Source organism: Artemia franciscana, chromosome 13, assembly GCF_032884065.1.
Source record: "Artemia franciscana chromosome 13, ASM3288406v1, whole genome shotgun sequence".
Lineage (NCBI taxonomy): Eukaryota > Metazoa > Arthropoda > Branchiopoda > Anostraca > Artemiidae > Artemia > Artemia franciscana.
The window spans coordinates 27,381,758-27,402,643 of record NC_088875.1 but is presented as its reverse complement, the minus strand read 5'-3'; the positions used below and the strand labels follow the sequence as shown (position 1 = coordinate 27,402,643).

Genomic DNA, 20,886 nt, shown 5'->3' with positions numbered 1-20,886 from the left:
TATATGGTTTTTCTTAATTCGAGTTAATTCTAGCTTAATCACGTAATTTCGGATTTAAGTCCCATCAAGAGAAAATTTATCCAGTCAAATATTAGAAGTTAATTTTTATTTTCATGGAAAATTATTATATACACACTTTCACTTCATGCATGGTAATACTGTTAGCAGCACGAGGTATTGCGAATGGTTTTTTTTTTCCTTTTTTAAGAAATGCTTATCAACATTGTTGCGACTATCTTTAATGAGAGTCATGGATTTTCTTTTTACTTCAGTAGGAACACTGTAACAAGTAATATTCCGAAAACCTTGAAACCTTGTATGAAACGGCACAAAAAAATGAAAATACAATTCGGCCCTATTAGATCGCTCGGTACTTGTATGATATAGCCCCAACCGCTCAAACCGCTAAAGTTTATTTCTAATGCAAATGAGAGGTATGTTTAAACTTCACCTCCTCCCCCTAATGTGCAAATATGTACCCTGAATTGGTATATATAGGGGTGGGTGTAAAATTCATTTCTAGAAAAAGTTATTATTATATTTGGAAAAAGCATAAAAAGGCATCGAGTGGTATATTCACTTTATTCGTAAGTCAATAATATGAACAGCAAAATATTTACCTATTTCAATAGGATTGAACGTCAGAGAAACATTTTGGAAGAATATTAGGTAGGGGCAACATCATACAAGTGCCGCTCGTTCTTATCATTGCATACTAAAGAAGACTTACAGTGTGAATAATCACTTACATTTCCGTTGGAAAAAGACAGACAGATTAGCAGCAAAAAGATACCGTTGTTCATGGTAGCACACTTAAGCTGGAAATAAAACAGCCCAGCAGATATTTCACTAGAATTTTAGGCGAGATAACATTTCCAAGAACCGGTCTTTTTCTCTGTTGAATAAATTAACATCTTGAAAATACAACTTTTCTTTGTCACATAATAAAAACCAGATGATGTTTCTTGAAAAGAAGACCTTTGCATATTTTGTCCCATTATAAAGACCAGATGATACAATATGGTGAGAGACACCATAAATACATGTGAAACAATGTTGTTCAAATGAGTAATTAAAATCTCTGGGCTTGGAAACAGACTGATGAGAATAATTTAACAAACCAAAAACTTCAGAAACAAAATTGTTGCTTGAAGACTGATCCCTCATCAGGGGCACCAATTAGAAGGGACATGGTAGGTAATTCCCTCCTAGATTTTAAAGATACCCTTTTCTAGTATTTTGGTTAAAAAATTAAAAGCTAAAAATACCACCCCTCCCCCCTAAATTCTTGAAATATATTTTTGTATCGTAATTTTCAAAAACAAAATCTTTGCCCCACTGTATTTTCGTGGATTGGTATTCCTCTTTTGCATAATCGGTAATCGCTGATACCTAGTGAAGGCCCAACAAAAAAGTTACCGTCCCATCAGGACATATTTTCTGTTCAATTGACACATTTTCTTCTTTGGCGACAAAATGACATGTTCTAAGATTTGTAAAATCTGTGACACCTATTTTTCCACACGAGTAGATATTCCTTTGTTTTCTCCTTTACAGAATGTCGAATTTTTGTCATCCAATTAGGATCAGCAAGTTTTTAGAAAAGATTACGCTCTTGTTTTCAATTTGATCCCACAGTGGTATTGATACTGTACTTCATCAGCCATAGTCTGCTTTCAGGTACAGTTCATGGTTGCAGCGATAACTGCAACCTAGGACAGAGCAAGCCGCGGCCCATTCTAACTAAAAGTTTAAAAACGTATTTAAAAACTGCGAGGTAAGAAAAAACAGTCATTTGTAGCTGATTTAAAACAAGAAATTCGAAAAAGAGTCTAAAATCCTCAAAAATGGCGTAAAATCAAAATAAAAAGCGCACAATTCGAACCGTCATGGTCAAAAACACAAAACAGGAGAATTATAGCCCTAACAAGCAAAACAATTTTTGCAGGGAAAACCTATTTTCTCTCTGCCGCTAGTGGGGTTCTGAAACATCATACAGAGCTGTTTAAGTGCCCATTTGAAAACTAATTTTTACATCTACTCACTTTTATAAATCCAACTTGACAACGCCATCATTGGGTGCTATATGGCACCTAAAAGGTAACCTTGGGTGCCATTTCTAGGGTGAAAAGGCTGGGAAGAATGCAAAGGGTACCATCGTAGTCTCCATGGTAGTAAGCCCAAAGTCTTAAATTTACAATCCCCCTTCTTGTACACTCCCCTCCCTTCCCCTTAATATCTCACATATATGCCGGGGCCCGCGGTGCCCGATGGCAAAGCCGCCGAGACCCAGCACTTGCGGCCCAAAGAGAAAGGGCCAAATTAGGAATGTCCAATTTACGTCATCAATTCGATCCAAAAATGACATAGCGCTGCCGGGACCCTGAACACAAGGGACAATGAGAATCCATATATAAAAGCCTGCCGCGTGCCATGCTGGGGCCCGCGGGGCCCGTTGGAAAAGCCGCCGGGACCCAGCACTGTCTGCGGTTAGAACACAAGGGACAATGAGAATCCATATGTAGAAGCCTGCCACGTGCCATGATGGGGCCCGTTGGAAAAGCCACCGGGACCCAGCACTGTCTGCGGTTAGAACACAAGGGACAATGAGAATCCATATGTAGAAGCCTGCCACGTGCCATGATGGGGCCCGTGAGGCCCGTTGGAAAAGCCGCCGGGACCCAGCACTGTCTGCGGTTAGAACACAAGGGACAATGAGAATCCATATGTAGAAGCCTGCCACGTGCCATGATGGGGCAAGGCGGCGAAGCCGCCGGGACCCAGCTAGTTTTTCATAAATCTTCTGCTGACTAACAGAACTATGCTAGTTCTAGTGGTGAGGCTAATTCTAGGCTATACTAGTGGTGTCATTTCAAAAAGACTTAGTGTGGGAGTGGGGTAAATTCATTATTTGTATCTAGAGAGGGAAAATTTGTTGTTTTTTTTTTCACTAATTGTACCGAAAAGGGTATTTTTCAGTGACAATAATAAAAAAAAAAAAAAAAAAGAAAAAAAAAAATCAAAAAGCATGCATTGCAGCTTTGCGGCAGAAAAATTACATTGACAAAAACACGAATTTCCGTGAGGTATATTAATTACACTTCTTAAATTCTTCTAGTTTCCTTTTTGTTTCTAAAATCTAAATATATTTCATACTGAATAGCATTTCATAAATAATCGAATTTTTTAATTACAGCCCCTGAAAGATGCCAAGGATAATATACTCATGGACTCGGGTCGTGACAAACTTCAGTTGCGTTTAAGAGAAAGTTTAAGAGAGATGTGAAGCTAAACCAATATTTAATGCCCTATTTTAGCAAAAACTCATGTTGCATTGTATTGCTTCTTTAGCTAAATAATATGAAAAAAACTTCGTTTTCTTAAAGAGTTAAAGAGGCTGCGTCCCAAAGTCGAACCTTAAAACGTACAGGAATTAGAAGAGGCAGTTGGGGGGCTGCCGCCCCCCAAACCCCCAGCTTTTAAAGACTCTTTTGTACAGGTTTTTTTTTGGGGGGGGGGACTTCATTGTTACTAATTACTAGTTTCGGCGCAATGGTTCTCCTGTCCTCTTGTGTTTAACATTTTTCGAAGTTATTCCATTATTCATTCATTTCAATTTTTTGTTAATTAAAAGAGGGCCTTTCCGAAGCCAAGAGCTGGGGGTTAGCAAAAAAACAAAAAACCTGTACAAAAGAGTCTTTAAAAGCGGGGGGTTTGGGGGGCGGCAGCCCCCCAACTGCCTCTTCTAATTCCTGTACGTTTTAAGGTTCGACTTTGGGACGCAGCCTCTTTAACTCTTTAAGAAAACGAAGTTTTTTTCATATTATTTCTGTACTTTTTTCTACAATCCATGGTGGATGTAATTTAATAATTCCTGTACTCCTCGTACAGGAATTAGGAGAGGAACTTGGGTGGCTGCCGCCCCCCCCCCCCGCTTTTAAATCATTGTATAAAATAGAAAAAAATAGATAGAATGACCGAAATGTTTCTTTTGCTCATAAGAAGCTAATATTCTGTTATCTCTCAAATGATAAGCTGTCCAGGTGTTATCAAAATTTTTTCTGGAATGGAGCTGGATTTTTATGATGCTTGCAGTCATTCTCGCCGTGCCGAGCTGTTTATTTTGATGTACTTGAATGTTGATATTCGTAACTTTTAAGAATTTCAAAAATTAACATGGGACTATTAGACTATTAGGACTATAAGAAGACTATTAGGAGAGGCAAACCCCCCGCTTTTAAAGACTCTTTTGTACAGGTTTAATTTTTTTTCATATCAATTCTGTACGTTTTTCTACAATCCATGGTGGATGTAATTTAATAATTCCTGTACTCCTCGTACAGGAATTAGGAGAGGAACCCCCCCCCCGCTTTTAAATCATTGTATAAAATAGAAAAAAAAATAGATAGAATGACCGAAATGTTTCTTTTGCTCATAAGAAGCTAATAATCTGTTATCTCTCAAATGATAAGCTGTACAGGTGTTATCAAAATTTTTTTGATGTTGTGAAAAAAAACCGCCCGTAAGGGACTTGAACCCTTGACCCGAGGATTAAAAGTCTCACGCTCTACCAACTGAGCTAATAACTTGCATTTGTGTAAATATAACTTCTCAATAGCTTTTAAAAATTTCAAATTAACATGGGCTCTTATGGAGAGAAATCCGTTAATTAAATAGCTAATGGGTGGTTTCTGGAAAACAGGGAAGGAGTTATCGGATCAAGCTGAAATTTCGCGGATAAGTTCCTGGGCCGTAGGGGACCTTAACTTGTGAATTTCAGCCCGATCGGACAACGTTAAAAGGGGTGGGGGGGTTGGAGGGTCGAAACTTTCGGGGGGTTAAGATTTTCCTACGAAACTTTCATGGGCACTTACTTGGAGAATTCCGCATCGAATGAGTCTTCGTACACCCAGATCCGATGTCGGATGTGACCTGTAGGCGTCTAGGAAAAAAAAGTAAATGAATTTTAAGTGGCTATGCGTGGTTTCTGGAAAACAGGGAAGGAGTTATCGGATCAAGCTGAAATTTCGCGGATAAGCTCCTGGGCCCTAGGGGACCTTAACTTGTGAATTTCAGCCCGATCGGACAACGTTAAAGGGGGGCTTGGGTTGACAGGTCGAAACTTTCGGCCAGATTTTCCCCATGAAGAAAAAGTTGGAGGGGGATGAAATTTTGCAGGTTTCTTAGATGGAGCTCGGGCAACGAAATGCATCCCTCCCCATCCGTCTGCGACCACTGGAACCGAAGATCGCTTAACATTGTCGTGTGTCGCCTCTTTATAGAGGCACGAGTGTGCCTCCTTGATTGGAAACAATATCTTTTTATAAGGTTAATGTCTATATTTTAAAACCTAGAAAATACAGAAAAATTAATTCAATAATAGTTGAATCTTAACATGGTCAAAAATTACTGCTTCGCAGTTTATGGAACATATTTTGGAAAAATTGTTTCAAATAAACTGACTCGTGATATTTCCCTACATTTGCGGAATTCCGAAAAACTAGCACGTTACTAAAAACTAAGCATTCTTCAGTTTTTTAAAGAATCTAGTCGTGTTTTGATGCATCGGCTAAGTATTTCCAGTAAAACGCTAGTTTTTTTTTTTAAATCACAAATATACGGGAATATCACCAGCTAGTTTATTTCAAACAATTTTTCAGAAATATGTTGCATAAAACTTTCATTTAAATTTGTTTTGTTTCTCCCTCTCCCTGGAATACACACATGTCTAGATTAAATGCATATGCCCTCGGTCTTTACGCTATTTTCTTAAAGCTCTTAAAAAAACTTTTCGTTCAAAATCAAGGGTCCTTGTATATGACAAATCTTTCCTAAAGAATCAGGACAAAAAGTGAAACTTTGACATAAAGAGCGAGGATTGAGGAAGGGACAGCACCATTATATAGAGAATAATTTCTGTTCGTTTCAAGTTTCAATGTTGGTCCTTACATTCAGTTGAAGAAAACTTGTTTTTTGTTTTTATTTGGTGTCTGACAGTCTTTCAAATCATGCTAGGATATCCCCCCTCGGTGTGATGTATCTGCCAAAACATTCGCCCAGAAACTTTCCTCCATTCGGAAAATTATCCCTGTGGCATGTCCCCCCATCCGGTACAAAATTTTATCGACAAATTTCCCAAGTAGCACAAATGAACCATATAGGCAATTTGCGTAACTTACAGTCGCTTCCCCTGGGACTAGGGAGAATCACGTCATCACCAAAAGCATAGTTATTGGACCTTTCGGCTGTTCTAAATTACATGACAATCTTAAAATTTTGATCGGGCGTCTTTGGGGAAAATGGATGTGGGAGTAGGGCTAGATACTCTCTAGTCTTTTTGTTCACTTAAGAAGAGCACTAGAACTTTTGATTTCCGTTTGATTGAGCTATTTTTCGATCTTCTAGGATCATTGGTTTGATAAGATCACCCCTGGGAAGAATAAAAAAAAATAATAATAATAATAAACATGCATCAAAAATACAACATTCTACCTTTTTGTTGATAAAAGCTTGAAACCGCTACAGTAGGGTTCTCTGGTATGCTGAATCTGATGGTGACCCTTTCGAAAGTCAAGATGATTTGAATCTTTGGAGATTTTCACCCTCACCATTTTTCTTAAATCAGGCAAATTTTTTCAGGTTCGTAAATTTTGATAGGTACCATTCAAGTTAATGAACTTCCTATATTTGGTATCAGTATAAAATCCAATCCTTTTGATACTATAATTGTTATCCAAATTCCCTTTTTTAGAGTTTCGGTTACAGTTAGGCGGCTACAATAGAGCACTCCTAACTTAAACTTCGTGTGATACCACGAACTATTTAACTATTAAATATTTCTATATAAAGAAATATAATCCATACAAGCGTTTTGAATAAGAAAAAACGAAGTCCATTTCGTCGACTGTAACAAAAACCCACGAAATTAATCTGAAACTAAAAAACAAAGTCGATTTCGAAAACAAAGTCGAAGCCATTGATATTATTGTGATAATAGATTAACAACTATTCCTGGAACTTTTATTTCAGAAACCCGACATATCTTTGCTAGTTGCCATCTCTTCTATTCTTTCTGAATAATTAAAATATTAACCGTTGCATCCGGGAAGTAGGTAGTCTGGTAGGGCGAACTGAAAGCTTGAAAAGGGGATTAGTCAAAAAATATGACACATTGCTTTTAGAAATAAAAATGTTTCACCGAAAGAAAATAATTAGAGATAGTCTACCGACATTTTTATTCAATTTCCCCAATATAATTCCTAGTCCTATACGCATACCGTAACCGCGAGACCCAGATGTCTTAAATTTTCTGTGAAATTCAAAAACAAAGAAAACTTTTCCTCTAATAATAAATAATAAAGACAAACCTAAATTGCTTAGCTTAAACTGAAAATATTAAAAAAAAAGCGAGAAAAAAAACATAAAAAGCAAGATAGGACTAAAATTATACTCGTTATTTCTATATTTCAATTTTATTCTAATTGTAAATGGAAAGCTGCGCGGTCTAAGAAACAATGTATTAAACGACCTCGGGACGACCGCAAACAATTTGGGTCTTTTCTCATTTAATATAAGGCATTTCTGAATAACACCCTCTGTTTGAAAGTAGCCTGAACGGGCCCAAATTATTGCACTTTACTCTTAATTTTTTTTTTTTTTTTTTTTTTATTTCAGGTTCCAAACATTTTTTTTTCCTGAATATGAATTCCAATATATATATATATATATATATATATATATATATATATATATATATATATATATATATATATATATATATATATATATATATATATATATACATATATATATATGTATATATATATATATATATACATATATATATATATATATATATAATATATATATATATATATATATATATATATATATATATATATATATATATATATATATATATACTTTATCAGCATAACCAAATCCCTGTTAATAATCTAAAAGCCTAAAGGACTAAAGCGGTTTGATGATTCAGCCACTTCAAAATGCTTATCTAAAAGTGAAAAATTGGTCGACACATCCTCTCCCTTTCCTAAAACCACTCTGTTCTTCTCTTAAAACTTTAACTTTACGATACCTCTTAGTCTAATTAAATGAAACACTTTACTCGGTGAAGCCGAACAAAGGTTGCCGCAACACCTCACTTTGCCCATGCAACGTAGATCTAGTTCAAGTATTGGATTGTAAGAGAATTCTGTTAGAGAGAAGATTTGAATGTTTAGTCAAAATTTTCAATGAACTATAGTTTTGTTGAATAGTTTTTTAATTTTAATTAAAAGCGTATTAAAATGCACTCTTTGAGGCGCCTGTGCCTCGCCACTCTTTCGTTTAATGTCTCAAATGTAATTACTTGGCTATAAAAAAAAAGAGAGACAGAGAAGAAGGAAAAAACTGTCTTCCTAAAAAAGCAATTGCATATAGTTAATGTATACTTGTACATCGTTTCATATAATTTCCAAGTAATACGAGACAAATTAGCTTAGTTAGGTGAAGCTTTAAAATAAGTATAAGAAACTTTCGTGTAATAGGAAGGGAGACATCTCTCCGCGGCACCCTTGGTCAAAATGAATTGATCCAGGCTTGGTCCAAATGAAATGAGATAACTCCTATTCCCTCCCCCCTAGACCCTGTCCTATATTTACCTGACAGCTCATGGAGAGTTAGACAATTTGGGCATTGAAATGGGTTCTTTTAGACGTGTGTCCCCCCCCCACATGCACAAGTCGCACCGTCCCTCCTTATAGTTATTTTGTGAGCCTGTCGATTTAGGGTATGGTTTCTGGGCTTCAATGATGGGGATATGACAAGGCAACTTACAACATTAATTTATGTTAAGGAGTAATTTTTTGAACTGCCCCTGTCTACTCCCCACTCAAAAAATTCTTAATTTTAGTTTGTGACTAATTAAATAACAAACGGCCCAATAGGTCTTTCGTGTGATAAATCTGTCTATCTATTTATTTTAATGGGGTCGGGGGGATGACCCTTCCCCCAAGATATTTATTGCGCCCTTATTCTGTTCTTTTTCCTTTTTTAAATCTTTTTAAAATAAACTTTTTAATTTCGTGCCCACCTCGAGTCATAGAGATTCAGACATGAAAATGCTCGCATGATGAGTTTACGAATCATTTCGTCATAAAATTACAAGATAAACCTCGTTTTCAGGAAAAATTAATCACATAATTAAACTTGCTTACTAGATCGTCATCTTCGGATAGTGTTTCCTTTTTTTCTTTTTAGGGCAGATTTTTTTATTCTCTTTCTTAAGAGCCCATCGATTTAGGGTAGGGTTCCTGGGAGTCATTGATAGGGGTATGATAAGGATGGGTCACGGGAGGGGAGACACATTACAAAAGGGGTTTTTGGGAACTGTTTTGGACATTTGAGTTTGCCGTGTGGGATTTGGGAGAGCTAATTCACATGCCCTATCTTATTGAGCTGCCCGGCTGTAGTAAGATGCAGGGTAGAATACTATCTTCCTAGGACGAAGTCCTAATGGAATGTCGTCTATGTTATCCGAATATAATGTGGAACTTAGAAACTATTCAGATTGATAAGGTCGAAGTAGGCTTCAATAGGCCAACTGCACGACAAAAGAGATCTCCTGCTACAAAGCATGTGGAAAATTTTAGGTCTCCGAAACGCCCAAATTTCCCGGTTGGGAACACTTTTTGGTTAACTGATACTGCATGCTTCTTTTTGAAGATATTTTGATGCAATTGTTTCATAGATTCGAACAGTGATAATAATAGAACAACAAAACGCTAAAACAAGAGGTTTCAACCACTTGCCTTCCCTGGTATTCCATTAGAAACAGATAGCTTTCAAAAACTTTCTTTTCTTCCATATTTCAAAAAATCCAGAGAACCAAACTAAACCGGACACTTAAAATTTACCCTAGTTGCTACGTTATTAGTAATAAAAATTTAAAGTAAGGTGTTCCCAGATGGGAACACTGGACGCTACTGGGTTAAGTTAGAAATTATTAAAGCACGTGTTTAAACAGCATTTTGACCGTGTTCCGGCAAAACGCCCTAAATTGAGATAAAGCAGAACATCCAAGACCATCCATTTCCGAAGTGAACAAAACCATCACAAGAAAACGCTGTATCTCTACTTAGGTGTATTTTTGAGAATATTTTTCTTATTTTTCACCGCTTAACGGGGAATTTTACAAAGAAAAAATGACTTAACTGGTTGCAACGAGAGGAATGCTCAGAATTGATCATTTAGGACTTGATTGAGCGCTGGAGGTCAATACACTTGTGACAATGTACATGCCATTATTTTAATATAAAACATCTATTCACACTAATATATTATATTTTTCTCTATCACTATTAGGCTTGTATGGTTTTCGAAGAAATTAGGAACTTTAAATATATTTGGGTATTAAACCCTGCCACGGTATGGGTAGGGTTTATAATAAACATTATAATATACATTCTTTCCTTTCTGAAAGAAAATCAGCTTTGACAGTGGGGACACGACCCATTCCATATTTTGGTTCTGGTTCCGATTAAAGAAACCTCGAGAAAAGGAGCCCTTGACACAAGGAAAAACCAAATATTCCCTTGCTTGTCGTGGAAAGTCGTTCAAAACATTTTCTGGCTGGAGGAAAAAGCCTCTTGGACTTACATTATTCTAATGATTTAAGTATCCTAGATCAAAGTGTGAGTAAAATGAATGAACTCTTAGAGGTTTTGCAAGTTCAGGGTGGTAGAATAGGTTTAAAAATAAAAGTTAAGAAGACTAAGTCACTAAGGCTAGGAAAAGTGAAAATGAAAAGGTGACGTTAGGTAACGAGACGATTGATCAGATGGACAGCTTCACTTACCTTGGTAGCATTATTACTAAAGACGGTGGGAGCAGTGAAGATGTTAAAAGTAGAATAGCCAAGGCTCAGGGTGTTTTTTTCACAGTTAAAAAAAATGTGTAAGAATAGGAAGATGTCTGCAAACCGAGATCAAAATATTGGAAGCTACAGTGATGACAGTGGTAAAAATGGCTCTGAAGCATGGGCGCTCCGAAAAGCGGATGAAGATTTGCTAGATGTTTTCCAGAAAAATTGCCTAAGGATTGTTCTGGGTATCTGGCTGACTGATCATATTTCAAATAGTAGGCTGTACGAAAAGTGTGGTTCAATCTCGCTCTCTAGGGAAATAATGAGAGAAAGGTTGAGATGGCTAGGGCACGTTCTGCAGATGAAGGATGACAGATTGCCAAAGATTGTTCTTTTCGGTCTACCGTCTAGGGCTAAACGGAAAGCAGGTCGTCCGCGGTTGGGGTGGGAGGATGTAATAAACAAAGATTTAAGGAAATAGGAGCTTCCTGTGAGGGTGATCAGAGGGAGGCTTTGAATAGATTGAGATGGAGGAAGAGCGTGCGTAGCTGAGTTGGTCTCAGGCGGTTTGGTGCTATGGTGAGTTGTTAGTAGTAGAAGTAGTAGCATTGAAATTTATAAATATTTTAATAACAAATACTAAATTATTGAAAACATCAGTGCCGAACCGGAGGTAATACGGTTTCTGCCAATTTTTCATGTGGAGATGTTCCGGCGGAATTATCCGGGGGCTATTTTCCATGTGTTTTTTTCCTGAAAATTCCCTCTGGGGGAACTTTCAGTGGTGGGATGTGGAGGATGCCCCCTCTTAAATACTTCGCTCTTTACGCCAAAGTAGAACTTTGTATCCCACTCCTTTACGAGCAAAAAGTGAAACACAAAGTTATATTCTAAATACGCACAAAATACACACAAACACACAAAATCTAAATACACATAAGGTAAACATTTTAAATAACGTTAGCGTAAAGAGCAAGGTATTGTGGAGGGGGTGCCCTCCCTCTATTGTAGTAATTTCTGTTCGTTCAATTTTTAATTTTTCATCCTTACTTTCAGTTGAAAAAAAAAACTGTTTTTTTTTTTTTTTTATTTAATCACGAAAAGACACAAACGATTCTCTGGAGAAAACATTGAAATGCCGTTTTTTTTGTTTTATTGTTTCTTTATCCTGAGGCTGAGCCCGTGTATTTCAAATCTAGATTTTTATGGTAAGCATTTATGTCATCGATGCTTGTTTTTATATTATTCAATGTTTGAAAAAAAAAATAGTGCAAAATACTCTTTAATTACAATTTCTGTTCTTGAACTTGGGCAAAGCGAAGAGTTAATTAGTTTCAGCAAAACATGATGGGCGATATCGAAATCATTATAACAAATATAGAAAGCGAAAACATCGATATATTGTTTAATCAAATTATCACCCAATACACCCCATTTAAAGCGAAACATCTCATTGTAAAACTTGTCTAATAACGGACTTGAAGCAAAACAGTAGTTCGCTTTGAATGCATGATCTAATTGCCTGTAGGCAGTTTTGTATCTGCATCGCCTTTGCCATCGTAGCATTAATTACCCATACAATGGGAGAAAGTGACGTAAATTATACAAACAAGATAAAAAAATTTCTGTGGTTCTGACCATAACTGATTCTACAATATCGAAAATACCTTCCAATCTCTTGTCCATTACGGCCAATTCATCTGACATAGAAAAATACTAAAACAAGCCAAAAAACACGAACACCAAATTTTACTACACAGGATCATTCAATCGGAGTATTTTTGAATTAATTAAAAAGTCGAAACACAAATTAATAAAAAAAAACTTTAAAAGATTCGAATTACGTACTTTTAGCCAGTAAAATCGGTCCTTCGGTAACGGTGCCGGGTTTGACCAAGAATTGGAGCAAAAACTTGCAGTTCTTGGTACCCATGAATTTTAACCATATCTAAAATCTTGGTTTATGCGCTACCTTCCTCCACCCTCTATACCAAAAAAAAAAAATGTAAAGCTGTAAGAAATAAACAATTATGGAGGCTAAAACTTATTAATGTTTGCCCTACCTTATCTAAAGAAGATGCTACAACGCCATCCATTTTATTGGTTGGTTATTCCTAGGTACCGGAGTGAGCAAACGACAACCTTCAAATTTAGATGCCTTGGACCCCGAAACTACAAAGCTGTTTCCCGAATTTTCGATCGCATGAAGCCCTGGCACGGGTACCAACAGCCAAATTTTATTGAAAACCTATTTCTGACTGTACATACAAGTCACTAGTAATTTTCTTTCTAATCTGCCAAACTTTCTTCGTACACCTTACTCAAATTCTAAAAAAAGAGGAAAAAAAGAAAAACTGAATAGGCTAATTTGTAAACTTTGTTGCGAGATAAGCTATAATGAGTACAAATAAATAAACTGGCTATGTAGCAGCACCAAACTCCAAGACACCAATAGGGCTAGCCCTTAAAACTTACGGTAGAACATAATAAATAGATAAATGTACTATACGATGCCTGCTCCATCCAATTTGACCTTTATTACACCAGAATATATACGTAAGTACTTCAGAGCAATCAGTGTCAGTGACCATAAAGACAATCGGCAAAGTAATGACGGTTTTTAATGAGACCCTATGCACTTTATGGAAAGGGCTGGAGATTTTTTTATGGGGAGGGGTGTATCAAGGGTTCAAAATGGTTTACAAGATCGGTTTGCGCGGTATGTTTTATGATGAAGACTTGGATCATTTTCTCCGGAAATGCCCGGTGCTCTTGGATTTACGGGAAATTTATTTGCATGGGATTAATTTGATGCTTCCGGGTATTCTGCAAAATAGTAACCCAACCACAATATTTCGAGTGGGAGTGTATATAGATAAATCCTTAATAAGAAGAAAAAGCTTTATATGACTAATTTCTTTTGTTGTTAGATTAGGCACTTTTCGCGTTGAATTCTGTTTTTTGTGCGTGTTTGTAATTCGTACTGTTGTTAATTTCCTTGCTTGTTTGTTATTTATTTATATTTTTGTGTGTATATGGCCCATGGGTTTTTGAAATACACTTATCTATCTATCTATATGCTATTAAGCATGGGTTACGATGACAAAACTTGATAAATTATAAATCATAAACAAAACAAGAAAGTCGAAATTAATTATCATACACCAGAATCATTTACAACGATTTCAAGCAAACGTTATTCATTGTTTTCAGAGCTTTGTTCATTCTTTGTTGTTGTTGTTGCTTTGTTGTTGTTGTTGCTTTGTTCATTCTTTGTTTGTTGTTCATTCTTTGTGACCCTTGTACAAATCAAACCTTAGTCTTTTACACTGAGACTTTTACGGAAAACATGTTTGAAGTAGATATCTCCTCGAACCCATTCCTAAAAAGTATCGTAAATTCTATAACTTTGGTATGTAACAAGCCACCCTTTATTCAACTTGATAAGTAAAGACAAAATTATTTAAAAAAATCAATATATAAAAGAACGACAATATAAGGGTGAAGCCGTCTGGAGCCGTACTCATTGCGAGTAAGAATAGCCAAAAAGAAATATCTAATGTTCAGAACTAGATCAAAGAGGCTAAGAGCCTATGATGCAACTTCGACTGCCGCCGTACCCCCAATAGAAAAAAAATACAGGAGAGTAATCCGCAATCACTGAATCAAATAAAGAATCATTAAAAAATGTAAGCATACTAATGCTGTGCATTCATTTGACCATTTTTGACAAAAAGTTCCAAAAAAAATTAAATTTTTTTAAAGATTTAGTATGGAAAATACAAATTTTCCTTTTGAACCAAAATGTTGAATGAAAATTCTTTGACTCTTATGACAATTGAAAACTAGAAATTCAAAAGAAGTCCAATCAAAAAGCGAAAAAAACTGACACAAAAATCGTTCCACGGGAAAAGGGAATCATAAGAGAAAAGAATAAATAAGTAAGGGGATCGCCAACCTTTTGTACAAACAATAAATACACAAAAACAAAGAGATCCCCGTGATAAAATGATTTATTTAACTTTTCTTTTATGGCAAAATAGACTCACTCCATCTTTGTCACTTCCGTTTATCTTTATGAAACATTTCTTTGTACTTCCACATTTCAATGGTAGAGACTGATGGTTGTAATCGCAAAGCTGCAGCGCAAAAATCCTCAGTTGAAAGTAGCAATGCATCACTCTCATTTGCTTTACCTATCAAATATATGCACCCTGAATGATGGACTAGTAAATAGTAAAACAATACTAGAGTGTTTGACTTTTTAGCATAACTTGAAAAGAAAATTTGATGTTTCCACATCAAGTAATTTGCAAGAGTACGTAGCGTTCATCAGCCAACAGTTAATCTGAAAACTATGACGAGATTCTACAGAATGGGCAACAGTTTTCCAGATCAGATCAGTTGGTTGTCGGATGCTCACAAGAGGGAATGCGTTTTTTCTTTTTCTAAGGGTAAGTGACTATACTATCTTATTACAGAGATTAAATTCATTCATTAGGTATCATCAAATATAACGTACTTTATACGCAGTTTGGTAAACACCTCCTATTCCACAATACATTCTTGATCCACAACTAAGGGATCAAGCCGTAGTCCTAAGAAAAGTTTTCCTTTTTTGTGGGGGAGGGGGGGGGGGCTTAGGATTTTATATTTAGGAGATAAACTATTTTTCCTCGATGGTCAAAAAATAGCATATGATAGTTGTTTTTTTTTCTTCTTCTTAAAAAAAAAATGACTATATCGTTCCATAGGCTCTTGTATGTTTCCATTGTGCCTGCATCTTTAAGGCGTAAAAAGTATTTATTTAGGACAAACTTTTGCACCGTAGTAAATATGCTGAGAAAAGAATTATGCAGAACTAATCGCACCTTCATTTGAAAGAAATATGTTACAACATGCACGCTTCCACAAAAAAAAAAAAAAAAAAAAAAAAAAAAAAAAAAAAAAAAAAAAAAAAAAAAAAAAAAAAAAAAAAAAAGCTAGAAAAAAAGAAAGGACGAGAGAAGGAAACCTTTTCGGTGGTATAGTTCCAACATACCCTTTATATGACATTAAAAGCAGAATTTATCCTGTTATACAGGAATCTAAATTTAAAAGTGAATGGAAAGACTAAGACTTGGGTTTATTTGGGCAAAATTGCTTTTTCAACAATCTTGTTCAAAAATATTTATACTCTTTGAAAATTTGGTCCTATTCAAGCCGGACTGTAGATATAACTACCCTGTTCCTAAAAGAAAAACTTTTAGCAGAAACTCACAAAAAATAAGACTTCTTGAAAATCATTAACTCACTTGATATTTCACTTCCTTGGAAATAGCTAAATATATAGATTAAAAAAAAACCTTGAGTTGAGGCTTGAGACACAATACACCACACCACAAACCTGGTAAATTTGATTTTGTTTTTATCTTCTCGAAAGCGAGATAACATTCTGTGAATTGAACAGACATATACAAACAAAAAGACAGTAATACAGTATGGAATACAACACGCCTAAATACACCTGGTGCATTTCTTTTATTATATTTTTTTTCTTTAAAACTTTTGGAGAGTCAATCAATCTTGTTCCATGGAGGTCAATATTCATTTTTCTTACTTTAAAATGATGTAAAATTTATTCATAAAAGAACAGAATTCTCAAATAAGAACGGCGACGCAAATTTTGCCTGGCGTAATACCGGTATGTCGTACAAATTAGCATAAAAATTGTATTATCTTCTGTTCAAACCAAAAAGTAATGGATACCTTTAAGAGTGGAAATTGGCACCAGTGACGAAAAGTAAAATCACTCATGCATCTAGCCTTCTGAGAATTTGTTTCTTTTTTAGCCTACCTTAAACTGCTCCAATCGGCTTTTCATCTTCTTTATTGTTTCGAGAAGGGCAAATTAAGCAAAACTTGGTCACCGGTGGACCTACCAGGTAAAGGTCATATAGCCTAATTAACTTGCTAAGACTTTCCCAAGCTAACCTAAGCGTACTTTACGCAGACTGTATTTTGGCTCAAAATAATTCTTGAAAATGAAAACCTGGAGAATAATCATATCACTTAGAGAAAAGTTTCAGATTTAATCCTATTACAGGGCGCATTAATTACATCAATTGTTCAATTTTCCTTGAAATTTCTTACTTTTTAATGAAATTGCAAAACGCTAATCGCACTAATTACTAATCGCTCTATTAGTTTTAGGTTCCTATCTCCCCATGTAAAGTCGCCAACTACCCAAATGTTATAAATTTCCCATCAAATTCTATCTAAACTGTATAGTAAATGAAAAGAGAATCGAAAGAATTATACAAAACACTAAATATGCATGAATAAACGAGCAAATTCAACGGATTTACTAAAATAATCGTTAAAATAAATTAAAAAATTCAGGAGAAGGATGTTCACTATATGCCTAGGATGGTAGAATATATAGGTGATACAAAAATCACAAACCTTGTTTAATCAACTCCACTCGTTGATTTACAGACACCATGACAGCATCCGTAACCAAGGAATAAAGGTCAGCGCCACTAGTATTGCTTGGAAGACTTGCAATAATTATCTCCCAGTTTATAATGGATTCCATATTGAATTTTCTCGTCAGAGCTCTCAAGACCTTAATCTTTGCCTCTACATTTTCTATTAGTCCAAGGTATATTTTTCTGTCAAACCTAAGCGTTAAAAAGTAACATAAGTCAAGATACAACTGTGCATAGAGAAGCATAAGTTGCCCTTAGTTAAAACTCTCCATGAAAGATCGTAGAAAAGTCTCCATCATCATTCCGGAAAATCAAGAGAAAAGAGACAGAAACTACATAAATAGTCTCGATTTTTCGGTCTAAGCAGAATTTTTCAACCATAATGTCCTGCCACTATTCCACAGAAATGGGCCAAAGAACACAGAGAGATGGTTAGAACCAGAGCTTTTGTAATTTAATGTGGCTTAAATTGAATCCAACATTATCACCAACATCATAGTTACTTGTTATGAATAAAAAAAAGAAGTAGCAAAGATGACCAAGAGCTGATGATTCTAAAAATAAGGGGACCGATGCAACTGTTTAACCCGTTACAACCCATTGCTTCAGGTAGTGGATAGAATAAACATGGCTATGGTACAAATTGGTAGTGTCATTTAGTGCATTGGGACATTCAAGGTTTTTCGTATCTTCAAGTAGGATGCAGGGGCGAATCCAGGGGGTGGGGGGACCACCCCCCTAGTATTTTTCTGGCGCCTTCATTTGTTTTCTCTTTTTTGCCCCTTTTTTTAAATAAGCTCGTCAATTTGGTCAATATTGGCGCCCCTGTCACATTGCCCCCACCCCAAGATTTTGCTCTAGATCAGCCTTTGGTAAGATGTCTTCTCAAACATAATAATTGTTCGGTTTTATAATTGGTAGAAACGTGGCTAGAAAGAGATAAATGAGTAGAAGCATGGACCCCATAGAAATCGATAACATATTGGTAAAACATATGGCTGAGTTGCATTACTGACGACACAAAGATGATGAAATGGAGCTCGATTGAAAGGTTAATCATGTAATCTACTATGGGTAAGAGTTTTCTTTGGTCATATATCGTTTATTTCTTATTCATTGCATTTACAACCCAAAAGTAGCGCATTTAACGATGGTATTATGCGAGAGATATTACAAAATGATATGAATCGTTTTCAGAGTAGTTTCCGGCCGATCGTTTTATTTTTCTTAGAGATTTCAATGGGGACACAGGAGAGGACAAAGGAGCCCACGAAGAGAATAGAGATATCAAATTAAAACGTATAAATGTAAAGTATTTAGGAAGGGTAAAGGTGATGGATGGTCTTCGCTCATGCCTCATTGTTAGGAATATTAATTTGCTTGTTGACATGACCCTGTGTTTTTTTGCATTAAATATTTAAATATCAAATATAGCAATTCAGTTAAGTGAGCTTTCTATAAAAGTATTCGTAATTTATACCGAGAAAAACATTGAGTTTCTAAACAAACAACCATTCTAGTCTTTGGCTTTGTCTGTGTATACCCAAAAGTTACGAACTGTACACAGTTCACGAAGAACGATGGCCATTAAAAGATACTAATAAAAAAGAGCAAGAAAGTTAGCCCATTTAAATATAAAAAAGAGGGAGATGTAGAATCATGTTTTTACTTTTATGGACACTGCAACAAATACTTCCCTTCATACACCTTTCAGTGGCGGTTCTGTTCTCTCTTGCGCCCATGGCAAAATCTTGATTAGCCCCCCCCCCTTCTATTCCACGACATTTTTATTAATTAACAAAATCATTGTCAATTTATCAATCACTTTAAAGTTTATGTTTTAGTTTATTATTTAAATTGTTTAATTATTGTTTATTACTTTCAATTCCTTAATTTATTCTTATCGTGTTAATTAATCAATAAATTATAAATTATTGTCATTTGTTGACTACACCTTCTATTTTATTTTAACAAAAATAAAATTCAAAAAATTACAAACAATTATGACCGTTAGATTATTTATTTGAAATTTTGTGCCGTAAAGTTTCTACGCCCGGACCATGTGCCCCCTCTGTCCCTCCTTTAAAACTACCTCTGGCACCTATATACGCCCCCAATTTTTTAAGACTTATCGAATTCTTGTAAAAAGGAATTGTAGAAATAAAAATTTTACAAGAGCTTCATTGTACGAACACTATTATATATAAAGCTGTCTGAAATTACATAGTATAGCAATAGCAGCCTACATTTACCAGCATTCCTTGTTTCGTTTTTTCAAATCATGAATATAATTTTTTTTTTTTTAATGTAGGCATGTCGATAAATGCCCAGTTGAATTTAACAAAAGAGGGAATAGTTGTGGGAAAAGTGGAAGTCATGGCCAATTGTAGAAAAAAGCCAAGACAGATTGTTGAATTAAGTGGGCAGCCCAGTCAAGGGTTAATTTTAAGTTAATTTTAAGTCAAGGGTAAATCAAATCAATTAATTAATTTTCCATGTTGCCTTTGCGCAACAAAACTAGTTTAATATCAAAAATAGGAAAGTTCAACAGCTACACACGTGATCAATTCAGAACTGCACGGGGGGATAACACCCATAGCAATTAAAAAAAGCGCGGGCACCAAATGGGTCCAAACAAGATAGGTCAAAATTAATATTTAATGATGTTACTGCTCTGAAGCCGCATTAAGAATATTTAAAATAGACAAATTTCTCAAACATTTTAGCAGATTTCATAAAAACAAGTGAAGTCAAAATCTCTTTACCTCCCAGGTCGAAGAAGCGATGGGTCAATCATATCTGGCCGATTTGTAGCGCCAAGAAGAAAGATATCATTTACGGTAGACAAACTATCTAACTCGGCAAGTAGCTGAGAAACAATCCTGGAAAAATTAACATTTTTACTTTGTTTATATGGAGCATATAGGGGTGTTTGGCTCTAAAACCTTGCATTAAGTTTATGAAGTACTGATTTCCCTACAATTTCAAAGCTTAAGTACAAATTACATTATACATCAGCGGAATATCAGGCATCACTTCAACTTTGGTAGCCCTTGGTGCTGCGTTGCCACGTGAGTTACAAATTGACTTTTGCTGCTATTTTAAGAGGAACTCAGTTAGGCGTACGTATATATTGAACGACTTAGAACTTGATGCGTAACTAAGTGAATCCATCAATCCATGCAGTTTTTTTGGACTAAAATCATTCCTCATTGAAATTTGGGCGGACATCGCTTTAAGAATATAAAAGGAAAGGACATAATTTTATTTTTAGCCAATTAATCCTTTATTTCTTTATTAGTAGATATTTTAAATTTTAGACGTACCTACATAAAAATTTTGTTGTCTATCAAATTTAATTGTTTCTGAAAACCTTGACTGTCTCAGTCAGGTGAGCGTTTCCTGTACTTTGTATCATCAGAATGTGTCGGTATTTATTAAGTTGAAACCATCTTGATCAAAATACACATCATAGTGGTGATATTTCTTTGCTTAAGAGTTTTATTACAGAAAGACCTTTAATGAGTAAGCTTTATAGTTGTTCTTCTCTCAAGG

The 20,886-nt window shown here is 35.4% G+C and overlaps 2 protein-coding genes across 5 annotated transcripts in view; both read right to left on the bottom strand.

Annotated features, from left to right (window-relative positions):
• LOC136034747 (balbiani ring protein 3-like) overlaps positions 1-13,108 on the bottom strand; it is a 44,141-nt gene extending 31,033 nt beyond the window's left edge. The window contains exon 1 of one of the 2 annotated variants that reach the window (XM_065716124.1): positions 12,925-13,108. In XM_065716124.1, coding sequence (XP_065572196.1) covers positions 12,925-12,957 — 33 coding nt within the window. In that variant the 5' untranslated portion in view covers positions 12,958-13,108. Of the gene's footprint in view, positions 1-749; positions 907-12,924 lie in introns of those variants that run through there. The other variant, XM_065716123.1, reaches the window with a different exon arrangement.
• Positions 13,010-20,886, bottom strand: part of LOC136034745 (peroxisomal ATPase PEX6-like) — a 36,450-nt gene continuing 28,573 nt past the window's right edge. For 2 of the 3 annotated variants that reach the window (XM_065716122.1, XM_065716120.1), the window contains exons 6-8: positions 20,097-20,213; positions 17,306-17,523; positions 14,857-15,057 (exon numbers count right to left, since the gene is read on the bottom strand). In XM_065716122.1, coding sequence (XP_065572194.1) covers positions 14,921-15,057; positions 17,306-17,523; positions 20,097-20,213 — 472 coding nt within the window. In that variant the 3' untranslated portion in view covers positions 14,857-14,920. Of the gene's footprint in view, positions 13,190-14,856; positions 15,058-17,305; positions 17,524-20,096; positions 20,214-20,886 lie in introns of those variants that run through there. The other variant, XM_065716121.1, reaches the window with a different exon arrangement.